Raw genomic sequence first — 15,524 nt, forward strand, 5'->3', positions numbered from 1 at the left:
TGCAACTTTAGTGTTATATAGTTTACCAGAAACAATAATAAAACGGCCATTTGTATCAGATATTTTATTATGGAGTTCAAAAGGAATATTTGAATTAATAAGAATGGAAACTCCCCTAGCTTTAGCAGCAAAGGATGAATGAAAATGCTGACCCGCCCACTTTGACAGAAGCCGGGAGTTATCAAAACAACGAATATGAGTTTCTTGGAGGAAAGCAATGTCAGCTTTGAGTTGTTTAATATGTGAGAATACCTTCCTCCTTTTAACAGGGTGGTTCAGTCCCTTTACATTCCAGCTCACGAATTTAAGTGCACTAGCCATTATCAACTACTAATGCATAAAAGGCAGCAGGCATATAAAAAGTCAAGCAGTACAATAGCAGTCTGGGAGCAGAGATGTAAACATAGATTCGTAAGATCAAAATATAAAAACATGTCCTAAGCAATAAAGAGATGTTGGAACTGGAAAACCCACCCCACCCGCACAACCCAAAACTAGACGGTTACCAAAACAAGTAGCTAGCTCTACCAAAAAAATTAACCCAAATACAACTTCCAGATCTGTGTCATTAACAACATTTCCGTATAAATATTATAGCAAATAATAACTAGTTTATGCACTAGAAAACATAACTACAGATTAGAACACCTTCTGCAGAGATATACAACTTAATACAGAGCAAATCGGAAGAAAACCAAAACTAACCTACCCGCGAAACATTATAGAAGAATAAAGTAAGAGAAAGGGGGAAAAAAAAGGTAAGAAGGAAAAAGAAAAAAAGAGGAAGGGGAAAGTTATAAATTCAAGAAGAGTGTTTATCAACCATTTACAGAGAAGGGAGAAGAAAATTCAGAGATTAGCAAAAAGGGGTGAAGAAAAGAAAAAGGTAAAATAAATAAATATTTAAAACAAAGGAAAAATAAATCAGCAGTTGAACTGTGAACCGACAAACATGGAGGCCTTCACTAAAGACTTCGAACCTCCAAAACAAGTTAGAATTAGTTGCAGAACTCTGTAGGTAAAGTTATACAAGAATAAAAATAGATTACACACACACCAAATCCCAGGAGAGATTGTCAACGGCCCTTAAAGTTTCAATGAATAATGTCCGAGTGATTCAAGTGAATTCCGAGTCCAGAGAAAGTAATTTTACTACGAGGAGTACTTATCCACCATTTTATGAGGTCCGATCAGATTCCGAAGATGGCTGGATAGCCGGAAGACTTGCCACAAACGCTTCAGCTTCCTTCGCTGATTTGAACCACTTATATTTCCCGGTATTAAGCTTGATTCGTAGATCAGCAGGGTTACGAAGGGAAGGTTTGAAACCACGATCAAAAAGCACTTTCATTGCGCCTTTAAACTCAGCGCGCATCTTTAAGGTCTGGGGTGCAAAATCTTCCACAAAGCGAATGGTTGTATCCTTGAAGGGAAGCGACCCCCTGCGACACGCCTCTACGATCAGACTGTGTTTTACCTGGTATTGATGGAAACACAAGATTACTGGTCGCGGGCGGGAGCCCAGAATTCCGGGGGGAACGTAAACTCTGTGTGCCCGTTCGAGCTCGGGCGGCTTCGGAAGCAAATCTTTCCCGAATAACTCACAGAGAAACTCGGCGAAAAACTTCACGGTTGATCCCTTTTCAGTCGCCTCTGGTAATCCCAGAATTCTGATGTTACAGCGTCTGCTACGATTTTCGAGATCCACCATTTTGGAAAGAAGTTTGTTAGATTTTTCCTCTAAGCTGGAACAGAGAGTCTCCAAGTATCGAACACGACTTTCTAAATCTTCAGAAGTCGAATCGATGCGAGATAAGTGTTCAGAATGTTTGTCCACTTTATCGTTGATCCGATCCAGTTTGTCTTCTAACTGTTTGACAGCAGTTTTAAATTCCTTTAAGATTTCGTCTCGCAGCTTTCCAAGCGCAACCAGCGTCTCGTCCGACGGGGTCATGGCTTCTTTTCTCCCGGATTTAGAACTCTTGCTAGACATTGTAAGTTAGATATATTCACAGGCAAGTAAGAGATACCGAAATAATTCCTAACTAAGGTTTAAAAAATGGAGACATTTAGTGCAAAGGTAGCGACAGTAACGGAACAAAAGTTCGGAGCAGCTAAACAATCGCCATCTTACCGGACAGAGCTTCTTTGATAAACATGCACCATCTGTGTAGACTCCTGAGAATCTCCAGTCCATGTCTATTCCAAAGCGTAAGAGGAGCGTTCAGTGTCCACGCACTGGGAGCAAACAAAATTGGCTTAATTGATAGGAGAGCACTACATTGAATGCTAGCCACCCACCTGTCCTGTCAAGCATTCCTGCCCATGTGCACTGCCACAGAGACCTCATCATAACCTCTTGAACCCACAGAATGAGACTAGAAGCAAATCCACCCATGATTGTGTGGGAAATCCAATAAGAATGTTCCTAGAAGGCATTATATTAGCATAAATGTTTCATTACCATTTCAAATACATAATTGTTTTTTGTGTGCCAATAACTAACAGATAGAATATTCAAACTGACTATTTCATAATGTAGGATTTCTGATCAACCATTGAGACTCCCAAGTTTGACATTCGTGTGTAAGCCTTAATTTGACTGTTAATGAGGATTATTGTAAGTGGTTAATTCTATAATTCTCAATTCCTAATGCATTTGTGATATCTTTACCTTTAGTACCTAGCAGATGTAAACTGCCCATTCAAAGCAAATGAAAGACAGGAAAATATTGACTGGCTTCTGGGGCTGGCTGTAAGACTTGAATATTCTGATAATGGTAAGCTTCTTTAAATCATTAGATATAATGGGATTTTATATTGCTTGCAATGTGAGATTTTCTATTGTGTATAACTTTATAAATTAATCTACTTTATGCTTGTACTGCTTTGAATTTAATGGTGCCATTTAAAAAAAGGTTACTTCAATTTTCATTAAATGTTAAATACAACATAACATTGGAGTAGGATCAAGTTATAAGACACTTGAATGTTTTGTCAGCTTTCCTTGACTTCTCTCTTAAATGTTTTAAAAATATTTGATGATTGTTTCTGGTTGGAATTTTGTAGGTTTCTTTGTAAAATGAAGTATCCCAGCTTTTCTTTATTATCTATTGAATTTGATTGTTTAGAGAGATGGATGTATATTTTTCTCTCGTATGTTATAGTATTTGAATGCTATTTTTTCTGTCCTTGAGACAATCCATCTTCAGCTATAATTAAACTGGTATCTGGGTCATTTGTGTACCCAGTAGGCACTTCTCACTTTGTTCCCCAGTGATGTTATCTGCCCTTAATAAATGGGCATTCTAATCCAGAATATGGTGTTCAAAGATTATAGAAATAGAAATTTACTGCAAAGGAAAGGATGCAAAGATGATGTATGAAGATGTGAAAATCCAAAAACAAACTACAAATTTAGCACATCTGAACAAGAAGAAAATCCTAGAAACACTCAGCAGTCTGTATCTGTGAAGAGGGACAATGTTGAGGGTCTTTCTTCAGAATTGGGAAGGAGAAACTAACAGTTTGAAATTACAGAAAGTGAGGGAAAAGGAGAGGTAGCACAAAGGATATTCTGACTGAAGATTGTTGGGATTATCTTGGGGTAAGCTGTAAATGAAGAAACCTTGTATTGGAAGGCATTTAAAAGGAGAAAATGAACAAAGGAAGATAAAAGCTGTTAAATTATGGAATTTGGAAAAAGAATACAAACAAAGCACAATATCAAATAGGATAATAAAAGCTTTTTCAAGTATGTAAAAATAAGTAAGAGATGAGAGTGGACATAGGACTGCTAGAAAATGAGGCCGGAGAAATGATAATGGGGGACAAGGAGTTGGCAGTTGAACTAAATGAGTATTTTGCATCAGTCTTTACTGTGTTAGACACTAACAGTGTGCCAGAAATTGAAAGAAGAGAAGTGAGTGTAGTTACTAAGGGAGAAGGTGCTCAAAAAACTGAAAGACACAAGGATACATAACTCACCCAGACTAGATGAACTGCACCCTAGGGTTCTGAAGGAGATAGCATTAGAGATTTTGGAGGCATTAATAATGATCTTTCAAAAGTCATTGGACTCTGACTTGGTGCTAGAGGACTGGGAAATTGCAAATATCACTCCGCTCTTTAAGAAAGGAGAAACGTAGCAGAAAGGAAAATAAAAATTATGAAGTCAGTTAGCTTGATCTCAGTGGTTGGGAAGATGTTGCAGTCAGTTGTTAAGGATGAGGTTATGGAGTACTTGGTGACACAGGACAAGATAGGACAAAGTCATCATGGTTTCTTTAAGGGAAAATCTTGCATGATGATCATGTTGGAATTCCTTGAGATTACAAGCAGCATTGACAAAGAGGATGCTATAGATGTTATATATTTGGACTTTCAGAAGGCCTTTGACAAGGTGCCAAACTTGAGGCTGCTTATTAAGTTAAGAGCCCATGGTATTACAGGAAAGTTACTAACATGGTTAGAACATTGGCTGATTGATAGAAGGCAGCGAGTGGGAATAAAAGAATCTTTGTCTGGTTGGCTGCCAGTGAGTAGTCGTGTTTCGCAGGGGTCGGTGTTGGGACTGCTTCTTTTTATGTTTTATATCAGTGATTTAGATGATGGAATATATGGTTTGTTGCCAAGTTTGCAGATGATACGAAGATTGGTGAAGGGGCAGGTAGTGTTAATGAAACAGGTAAGCTGCAGAAGGACTTAGACAGATTAGGAGGATGGGCAAGAAAGTGGCAAATTAAATACAATGATGGAAAATACATGGTCATGTACTTTAGTAGTAGAAATAAATGTGCAGACTATTTTCTAAACGGGGAGAAAATCCAAACATCTGAGATTGGAATCAGGTTTATTATCACTGCACGCGTTGTGAAATTTGTTAACTTGGCTGCAGCAGGTGACTGTAATACATAGTATAGAAGAAGAAGAAAAAAAATAAATTGCAGTATCTATATAATTGAATAGATTAAAAATCATTCAAAAACAGAAATATATTAAAAAAGTGAAGTAGTGTTCACAGGTTCACTGTCCATTTAGGAAATGGATGGCAGAGGGGACAAAGTTGTTCCTGAATAACTGAGTGTGTGCCTTCAGGTTTCTGTACCTCCTACCTGATAGTAACAGTGAGAAAAGGGGATGCCCTGGGCGCTGGAGATCCTTATTAATGGACGCTGCCTTTCTGAGACACTGCTCCTTGAAGATGTCCTTGGTACTTTGTAGGCTAGTGCCCAAGATGGAGCTGACTAGATTTATAGCCCTCTGCAGCTTTTTTCGGTCCTGTGCAGTAGCACCCCCCCCCCCCCCCCCCCCAAAATACCAGACAGTGCTACAGCCTGTCAGAATGCTCTCCATGGTATATCTGTAGTGTTCTCGCACAGGTGTAAAAGAACTCTGAACTAAACACCAAGCATAAACCAATCAATGAGGCGGTTCCAGTAAGATTAACCGTTTACTGTTCACTCTTCCTCATTAACGTGTGGTGAAAACTGTTGATAAAACAATACAAAATATATACAGTATTTGTTTCCTTCTTGATATCACATTTACATCATAAATACTTGCAAAAGTAAAACTACAACAACTATATTACATGAAAGTGCAACATACAGTCAGAATCTACCTACGCCATCAACTGCTTTAAATACACTTCAGCACAAACTATCCACAACTCTTTAAATAACAAAAACATAAACTTTATCAACCGTTATTACTTTTAACAGAATCAGCGTTAACATTTTTAATTCAGCATATCGATTATCTCATGAACTTGCGGCGTTGCTTCACTGATGTTTCTAGTGCGTAGAAAGAAAACTTTTCTCGTGCTGATCCTGCACACATAAGCCCCCTCCTTCCCGTTTCTCCAAACCGGTATTTTCCCACAAGATGCGGTGAAATAGGGTGTGACGTCATCGCATGCCGCGATATATCACAGACAACGAATTTACTTTAAACAATCTTAACTTTAACTAGAAAACGATAACAAACGAATTACTAAAACGAAAATATAATAAACTAAACAAATGCCATAAAGGCAACACAATATCTTTAGAAGTTTTTGAGTGTTTTTGTTGACATACAAAATCTCTTCAAACTCCTAATGAAGTATAGTCGCTGTCTTGGCTTCTTTATAACTATATTGATGTGTTGGGACCTGGTTAGGTCCTCAGAGATCTTGACACCCAGCAATTTCAAACTGCCCACTCTCTCCACTTCTGGTCCCTCTATGAGGATGGATATGTGATCCTTCATCTTCCCCTTCCTGAAGTCCACAATCAGCTCTTTTGTCTTAAGTTGTGTGCAAGGTTGTTGCTGTGACACTACTCCATGAGTTGGCTTATCTCACTCCTGTATGCCCACTTGTCTCCATCTGAGATTCTACCAACAATGGTTGTATCATCAGCAAATTGACGATATAATGGTGTTTGAGCTATGCCTAGTCATGAGTATAGTGAAAGTAGAGCAGTGGGCTAAGCATACACCCCTGAGGTACGCCAGTGTTGATCATCAGCGAGGAACAGATATTAATCACCAATCCGCCCAGATTAGGAGGTTAAGGATCCATTTGCAGAAGGAGGTACAGTGGCCCAGGTTCTGTAACTTCTCAATCAGGATTGTGGGAATGATGGTGTTAAATGCTGAGCTATAGTCGATGAACAGCATCCTGACATAGGTGTTTGTGTTGTCCAGGTGGTCTAAAGCCATGTAAAGAGCCATTGAAATTGCATCTGCTGTTGACCTATTGTGGCTATACGCAAACTGCAATGGGTCCAGGTCCTTGCTGCGGCAGGAGTTTAGTCTAGTCATGACCAACCTCTCAAAGCACTTCATCACTGTGGATGTGAGTGCTACTGGGCGATAGTCATTCAGGCATCTCACATTATTGGTATAATTGCAAAGGGACTTGGGAATCCTTATGCAGAACACCCTAAAGGTTAACTTGCAGGTTGAGTCAGTAGTGAGGAAGGCAAAAGCAATGCTGGCATTCATTTCAAGAGGTTTTGAATACAAGAGCAGGGATGTGTTGCTGAGGCTTTATGAGGCACTGGTGAGGTCTTACCTTGAGTATTGTGAAGAGTTTTGGACTCCTCGCTGTAAGAGAAGAAGTGCTAGCATTGGAGAGGGTCCAGAGGCCATTCACAAGGATGATTCCAGGAAATAAAGGGTTATCATACGAGGAACATTTGATGGCTCTTGGTCTGTATTCGTTGAAATTTAGAAGGATGAGGTGGGATCTCACTGAAACCTTTCAAATGTTGAAAGCCCTAGGTCAGGGGTGTCAAACTCATTTTAGGTCACGGGCTGGATTGAGCAAAATGCAGCTTCATGCGGGCCGGATCAGTCGGACGCGTGCGAACGCAGCTTTCGTTGCCTCCGTTTTTTCAGCCTGCTCTCATGTGTCTCAGTCTCTGCTATAACTACAAAGTGTTTCACTTTACAAATTCCGTTTCTTATGAAGAAGACTGCTGAGCAAAAATGCCGAATAAACACTAAAAACCCTGAAAACCTGGTACCTGAATAAACTCAGCATTAGCCATATCATACGCCATAGGCGCTTCGATTACTGGGGCCAGCTTTAATAGTAATTAGATATTATCTCGCGGGCCAAAGATAATTCCACCGCGGGCCGGATTTGGCCGTGGGCCTTGAGTTTGACATATATGCCCTAGGTAGAGCCAATGTGGAAAGGATGTTTCCCATGGTGGGGGAGTCTAGGACAAGAGAGCACAGTCTCGGGATAGAGGGTGTCCACTTGAGAAATTTATTTAGCCAGAGGGTGGTGAATTCGTGGAATTTGTTACAGGCAGCTGTGGGGGCCAGGTTTTTGGGTGTATTTAAAGCAGAGATTGATAGGTTCTTGGTTGGACACGACATCAAAGGTAATGGGGAGAAGGCTGGAGAATGGGGTTGCAGAGGGGAGAAAGGGATCAGCCATGATTGAATGGCAGAGCAGACCCTATGGTCCAAATAGCCAAATTCTGATCCTATGTCTTACGGTCTAAAATCTGAAATATTGAGTTGTAGAATGTGCCCAACAGGTCAGGCAGTATAAATGGAGTGTAAAGAAATGAATCAGTATAATAAACATATGATCTACAGCTAAACTGGACAGTTCTAATACAAGCAGAGAAAATGAGATCCTTGGCTAGGCCTTTTTAATCATAGTGCAGGAGGATACATACATTGGAAGTGGGATGGAGAATTAAAGTAGCAGGCAATGGGAAGCTCAGGATTGATCCTGTGGACAAAACGTAAGTCATCCAATCGGCATTCAGTTGTGTACATTTTGTTGTGGGGTTGGAAAATTGTAGCTGTAGGGAAAGATTAGATAGCCAGAGGGGGCAGGCAGGAGAATTAACTGAAGTGTATAAAACTAAGAATCCTATATGGAATGGAGACTGCAGATGCGTGCAGGGTGCACCTCCCTCTGCAACTGGATCCTAGACTTCCTGACTGGGAGACGTCAGTCAGTCCGGTTTGGGAGCAGCATCTCCAACACCGTCACACTGAGCACGGGGGCTCCCCAGGGCTGCGTGCTCAATCCACTGCTGTTCACTCTGCTGACCCACGATTGTACTGCAACACACAGCTCGACCCATATCATCAAGTTTGCCAATGACACGACCTTGGTGAGTCTCATCAGCAAGAACGACTTGTCAGCTTACAGAGAGGAGGTGCAGCGGCTAACGGACTGGTGCAAAGCCAACAACCTGTCTCTTAATGTGAACAAAACAAAAGAGATGGTTGTTGACTTCAGGAGGGCACGGAGCGACCACTCCCCGCTGAACATCGATGGCTCCTCGGTAGAGATCGTAAAGAGCTCCAAGTTTCTTGATGGTCTCCTGACAGAGAATCTCATCTGGTCCCTCAACACCAGCTCCATAGCAAAGAAAGCCCAGCAGCGTCTCTACTTTCTGCGAAGGCTGAGGAAAGTCCATCTCCCACCTCCCCTCTCCCCCCCCCCCCCCCCCCATCCTCATCACATTCTAAAGGGGTTGTATTGAGAGCATCCTGAGCAGCTGCATCACTGCCTGGTTCAGAAATTGCACCATCTCGGATCACAAGACCCTGCAGCGGATAGTGAGGTCAGCTGAGAAGATCATCGGGGTCTCTCTTCCCGCCATCAGGGACATTTACACTACACGCTGCATCCGCAAAGGAAACAGCATTATGAAGGACCCCATGCACCCCTCATATAATCTCTTCTCCCTTCTGCCGACTGGGAAAAGGCTCCGAAGCATTCGGGCTCTCACGACCAGACTATGTAATAGTTTCTTCCCCCAAGCTATCAGACTCCTCAATACCCGAAGCCTAGACTGACACCTTGCCCTATTGTCCTGTTTATTATTTATTGTAATGCCTGCACTGTTTTTGTGCACTTTATGCAGTCCTGTGTAGGTCTGTAGTCTAGTGTAGCTTTCTCTGTGTTTTTTTTAACGTAGTTCAGTCTAGTTTTTGTATTGTTTCATGTAACACCATGGTCCTGAAAAACGTTGTCTCAGTTTTGCTATGTACTATACCAGCAGTTATGGTCGAAATGACAATAACAATGATGACTTGACTTGGTTTTGACTTGAAATATTGGCTACTGCTCTGCCTCTACAGATGCTACCTGCACTGAGTTCCTTCAGTTTGATTCTTACTCCTGGATAGAGTAAAGGAGGAGGGCTAGTTTCCTTGGCAGAGGAAACAATGGCATGAATATAGGTTTTTCAATGAACTACAAATATTGTGGGGGCAGACAACATGAATGGTAGTTTAGTTGCTCAGGGTATGAAAAGGAACATCCAAATTTATTGGATTTTATTGGAGCTATAGATGTATGAATATTTCACTCTATTGAAAGTTGAAATCAGAGCACTCCTACCTATGTTGAGAGTGTTAACAGCCCCATTTCATGACGATACAATTGTGGGCATCAAGTATTTCCAGGTCATTAGAATTGTAATAGTACTCAACAAAAACTCTCAAAATGTGCTAGGAAACATAGAATATTTAATATGAATTCCATTATGCAATTGCTATTTCAAGACCAGACACCATTACTGAACTTTGAATTGGTTCCCCATATTGTTACTGAACTTAATCTTTTCTAGAGAGCATCCCTCTATCGATCTCAAACAATTTCTGTTGCAGAGGTCACATCAAGCTTCCTACAGTGTATAATTAGAACAGCTATGGTAGGTGGGTGGCGATGTGGAGATGTGTCTCTACCAAAGGAAGTGTAAGGCACTCCTTTCCTTTGCTAGCCTGTAGGTGGCCCTTGGGCAAGATGTAGCACCTTAGCCCCTTGATCAGGGTCATCTGAAGCCGTGGGAGCAGGTGGTGGATGGTCATATGAATTGCTGGTGCATATTGCTAGTTATACAACTGCTAATGCCAGGCAAACAATCTCTGAAGAGTATTGATAATGGCTGAGGTCACCCATCTTGTAAAGACACTTCCCAGAAGCAGCAATAGCAGGCCACTTCTGCAGAAAAATTTGCCAAGAACAATCGTGGTTAAAGACCATGATCACCCACATCATACAACACAGCACTTGATAATGGTAGTAGCACCATTGTCCTTTGAACCTAGGGTTCTTCTCAATATGTATTAACTTTGATGTTTTTGTGTTTTATGGTGTCTATTTTTCATCGTGGATGACAAACACAGTCAACCTTACAGCTCTGTTCCTGATTATTGGGATGGGGTGGGGGGAGGTTTGTTGTGCTTCCTGGAGAGTGCCTTGAGCCAATACATACATATTCCTACTAAAAACGGAATTTTGTACAAGGTCTTTCCAAGATCTAATCTTGGGAAATGCACTGGGGAGGTAAAGGAAGTGTCCATTGGAAAGGATTTTGGGGAAAGTAATCGTTATCCTGTAAATTTCAAAGTAATTATGGATAAGGATAGTCTGACAGTAAAGGCCCTAAATTGAGGGAAGGCCAATTTCAGTTACATAAGGTAGAACCTGGCAAATGTAGATTGGGAGCAGCTGCTTGTGGGTAGAGAAGCATTTAACATGTGGGGGTCTTTTAAAAGTGAGATAATGAGAGTTTAAAGCCAATGTGTTCCCATATGGATGAAAAGTCAGGAAAGCAGGATTAACAAACCTTGGGTGTCTGGGGATAGTAAGGATTTGATGGAAAGAAAAGGCAGTTTTTTTTTAGATCAAGGCAACTGAAAACAAGATAATACAGAGTAGAGTACTTAAAATAAATTGGGGCCCAGAGAGACCATGAAATACTGCTGGCAGATAGATTATGAAGAATCCCAGCCTTTCTGTGAACATAAGGTAACCAGGAAAAGAGAAGATTCCCTTCAGGGCCAAAGAGGTATTATGTCTGTGGAGCCAAGGGATATGTGTGAAGTCTTGAATGAATACTTATCATTTGCATTCAGCTAGGGGAAAGGCATGATAGAAGGAGAGTTCAAAGAAAGGGAAGATTTATAGGTCTGCAGATGACAGAGCTCAATTATTTCACTCACTCCTACACCCCAGACCCAACACGTCTAGATGTAAATTATCTTTGCAGCACTGAAATTACCGCATTAAGTGCAAATGGAATGTTGCTGCTGTGTACAGTGCATCCTTTAGTTGAAACTCCCCAGTGCCAATGAACTTTTCAACATCTCTCAAGAGGCATGTTACATCTTTTTGGACTTGATGTTGAATTCAGACTCTAGAGACAGCTGCCTAGATGTCATTTTTTTAGATTCCTTTATTTACATAGTTCCATTTATACATCTTCCAGATTTATCTTTGAAATTTTTGCTTGTTGCATTATCATCATTCCTTTTATTACTTAATTCCTGATGTTCTGTTTTATGTCCTGTGGAAAAGGAGTTGCCTATTCAGCCCCTTGAGCCTTCTCCACAATCTAACATTGCTGCTGGTGATTAAATTAAAAACATGCTTTGTTCCTTATCTTTTACCAAGTATCTTATCAATCAATCATATACATAAAATTATCATCAGTGATTGTCTGCAGAACACTCCAGCTTTACGTTTAGAAACAAAAACATGCTAATTTCACTAATGAGAAATCTGAAAATCCTGTTCAAATTTTTAGGCTATACCTTATCCTAGATTTCTTGATCAGCAGAAATAATGTTTGTGCTGAGAAACTATCTGAATATTTTTAATGGTAATTTTTATTTGTCTCCACAGTGGATAAATACAAGAATTGTACAGCAGACAATGTAAGAAATGACACCCCTAAAGGCACTGATCCACTTATTAATTTGGATGGTAAGTAAGAGGAACGTTCTGCCGCTGTTTGCTCTAAGGGATGTATTTAAAGTATTTTTACAGATTTAAAAGGTTTTAGCTGCATATTTCTGTTTGAAAGCCCTGATGTATTTCTGAACATCTTTGAAATTTTCATCTTTCATATTTTTTTTTACAGCAGCTTGTCAATTTTGTAATCTCTGATGTTATTCACTACTTCTTGGACATAATGTACATATAGGTAAAACTGTGTTTAGTTGGTAATTGTGATGTGAATTAGTATTACTTCTGCTTTAAAATTCTTGTGGAACTTGTATACATTCAAATTTATCAGATCGAATTGCTGATTTTAGGCTTTTTTCTAATCTAGTTACTTCCACTTTAGACCAAAGTGCCATTACATTGGAATTGTACTGCTATTTTGGATTGGCTTGGAAATAGTTTTGGTTTCCTTCAAGGAAGAAAGTAATATCATGTTCTAAGTTGGGCTGTAATCCTACTCCCAGACATATTAAGTCAGGAAAATTATTTACTGTATCATCTTGGAAATGTATCAACTCCTTAAAAAAATTAAAATTTTGAATGGAATCCTCAAAATTGACAAACTGTTTATTAATATTGAAAATCAGTTGTACAGGTACATGTCCAAGAATCCACACTAAGAACCTTTTTAGCATATTAGACCGTAAGACATAGGGGCAGAATTAGGCCATTCAGCCCGTTGAATCTGCTCCACCATTCCATCACAGTCGATTTATTATCCCCCTCAACCCTATTCTCCAGCTTTCTAGTAGCCTTTGATACCCTTACTAATCAAGAACTTGTAACAATAGACAATAGGTGCAGAAGTAGACCATTCGACCCTTCGAGCCTGCACCACCATTCTGAGATCATGGCTGATCATCTACTATCAATACCCGGTTCCTGCCTTGTCCCCATATCCCTTGATTCCCCTATCCATAAGATACCTATCTAGCTCCTTCTTGAAAGCATCCAGAGAATTGGCTTCCACTGCCTTCTGAGGCAGTGCATTCCACACTCCCACGGCTCTCTGGGAGAAGACGTTTTTCCTTAACTCTGTCCTAAATGACCTACCCCTTATTCTTAAACCATGCCCTCTGGTACTGGACTCTCCCAGCATCTGGAACATATTTCCTGCCTCTATCTTGTCCAATCCCTTAATAATCTTATATGTTGCAATCAGATCCCCTCTCAATCTCCTTAATTCCAGCGTGTACAAGTCCAGTCTCTCTAACCTCTCTGCGTAAGACAGTCCGGACATCCCAGGAATTAACCTTGTGAATCTACGCTGCACTTCCTCTATAGCCAGGATGTCCTTCCTTAACCTTGGAGACCAAAACTGTACACAATACTCCAGGTGTTTTCTCACCAGGGCCCTGTACAAATGCAAAAGGATTTCCTTGCTCCTGTACTCAATTCCCTTTGTAATAAAGGCCAACATTACATTAGCCTTCTTCACTGCCTGCTGCACTTGCTCATTCACCTTCAGTGACTGATGAACAAGGACTCCTAGATCTCTTTGTATTTCTCCCTTACCTAACTCTACACCATTCAGATAATAATCTGCCTTCCTCTTCTTACTCCCAAAGTGGATAACCTCACACTTATTCACATTAGATGTCATCTGCCAAGTATCTGCCCACTCACCCAGCCTGTCCAAGTCACCCTGAATTCTCCTAACATCCTCATCACATGCCACCCAGCTTAGTATCATCAGCAAACTTGCTGATGTTCTCAATGCCTTCATCTAAATCGTTGATGTAAATGGTAAACAGCTGTGGTCCCAATACCGAGCCCTGTGGCACCCCACTAGTCACCACCTGCCATTCCGAGAAACACCCATTCACTGCTACCCTTTGCTTTCTATCTGCCAACCAGTTTTCTATTCATGTCAATATCTTCCCCCCAATGCCATGAGCTTTGATTTTACCCACCAATCTCCTATGTGGGACCTTATCAAATGCCTTCTGAAAATCGAGGTACACTACATCCACTGGATCTCCCTTGTCTAACTTCCTGGTTACATCCTTGAAAAACTCCAATAGATTAGTCAAGCATGATTTGCACTTGGTAAATCCATGCTGGCTCGGCCCAATCCTATCACTGCTATCTAGATATGCCACTATTTCATCTTTAATAATGGACTCCAGCATCTTCCCCACTACTGATGTTAGGTTGACAGGATGATAGTTCTCTGTTTTCTCCCTCCCTCTTTTCTTAAAAAGTGGGATAACATTAGCCATTCTCCAATCCTCAGGAACTGATCCTGAATCTAAGGAACATTGGAAAATGATTACCAATGCATCCGCAATTTTCAGAGCCACCTCCTTTAGTACCCTAGGATGCAGACCATTTGGACCTGAGGATTTGTTAGCCTTCGGTCCCATCAGTCTACTCATCACCATTTCCTTCCTAATGTCAAATCTGTTTCATTTCCTCTGTTACCCTATGTCCTTGGCCCATCCATACATCTGGGAGATTGCTTGTGTCTTCCCTAGTGAAGACATATCTAAAGTACTTATTAAATTATTCTGCCATTTCTCTGTTTCCCATAACAATTTCACCCAATTCATTCTTCAAGGGCCCAACATTGTTCTTAACTATCTTCTTTCTCTTCACATACCTAAAAAAGCTTTTGCTATCCTCCTTTATATTCCTGGCTAGCTTGCGTTGGTACCTCATTTTTTCTCCCCGTATTGCCTTTTTAGTTAGGTTCTGTTGTTCCTTAAAAATTTCCCAATCATCTGTCTTCCCACTCACCTTAGCTCTGTCATACTTTTTTTTTGATGCTATGCAATCTCTGACTTCCTTTGTCAACCACTGTGGCCCTTTTTCCCCCCTTTGAATCCTTCCTTCTCCGGGGGATGAACTGATTTTGTACTTTGTGCATTATTCCCAAGAATACCTGCCATTGCTGTTCCACTGTCTTTTCTGCTAGGATATCCGTCCATTTAACTTTGGCCAGCTCCTCCCTCATGGCTCCATAGTCTCCTTTGTTCAACTGCAACACTGACACCTCCGATCTGCCCTTATCCTTCTCAAATTGCAGATAAAAACTTATCATATTATGGTCACTACCTCCTAATGGCTCCTTTACTTCAAGATCGCTTATCAAATCCTGTTCATTACGTAACACTAAATCCAGAATAGTCTTGTCCCTGGTTGGCTCTCGTACAAGCTGTTCCAAGAATGCATCCTGTAGGCACTCTACAAACTCCCTATCCTGGGGTCCAGCATCAACCTGATTCTCCCAATTCGCTTGCATGTTGAAATCCCCCATAACTAC

At 40.7% G+C, this 15,524-nt stretch overlaps 1 protein-coding gene across 1 annotated transcript in view; it reads left to right on the plus strand.

Annotated features, from left to right (window-relative positions):
* rtraf (RNA transcription, translation and transport factor) overlaps positions 1-15,524 on the plus strand; it is a 50,245-nt gene that overhangs the window by 6,590 nt on the left and 28,131 nt on the right. The window contains exons 3-4 of the mRNA XM_073039837.1: positions 2,681-2,780; positions 12,158-12,238. Coding sequence (XP_072895938.1) covers positions 2,681-2,780; positions 12,158-12,238 — 181 coding nt within the window. The remainder of the gene's footprint in view (positions 1-2,680; positions 2,781-12,157; positions 12,239-15,524) is intronic.

The sequence above is a fragment of the Hemitrygon akajei genome, chromosome 3 (genome assembly GCF_048418815.1).
Source record: "Hemitrygon akajei chromosome 3, sHemAka1.3, whole genome shotgun sequence".
In the NCBI taxonomy this organism is placed as follows: domain Eukaryota; kingdom Metazoa; phylum Chordata; class Chondrichthyes; order Myliobatiformes; family Dasyatidae; genus Hemitrygon; species Hemitrygon akajei.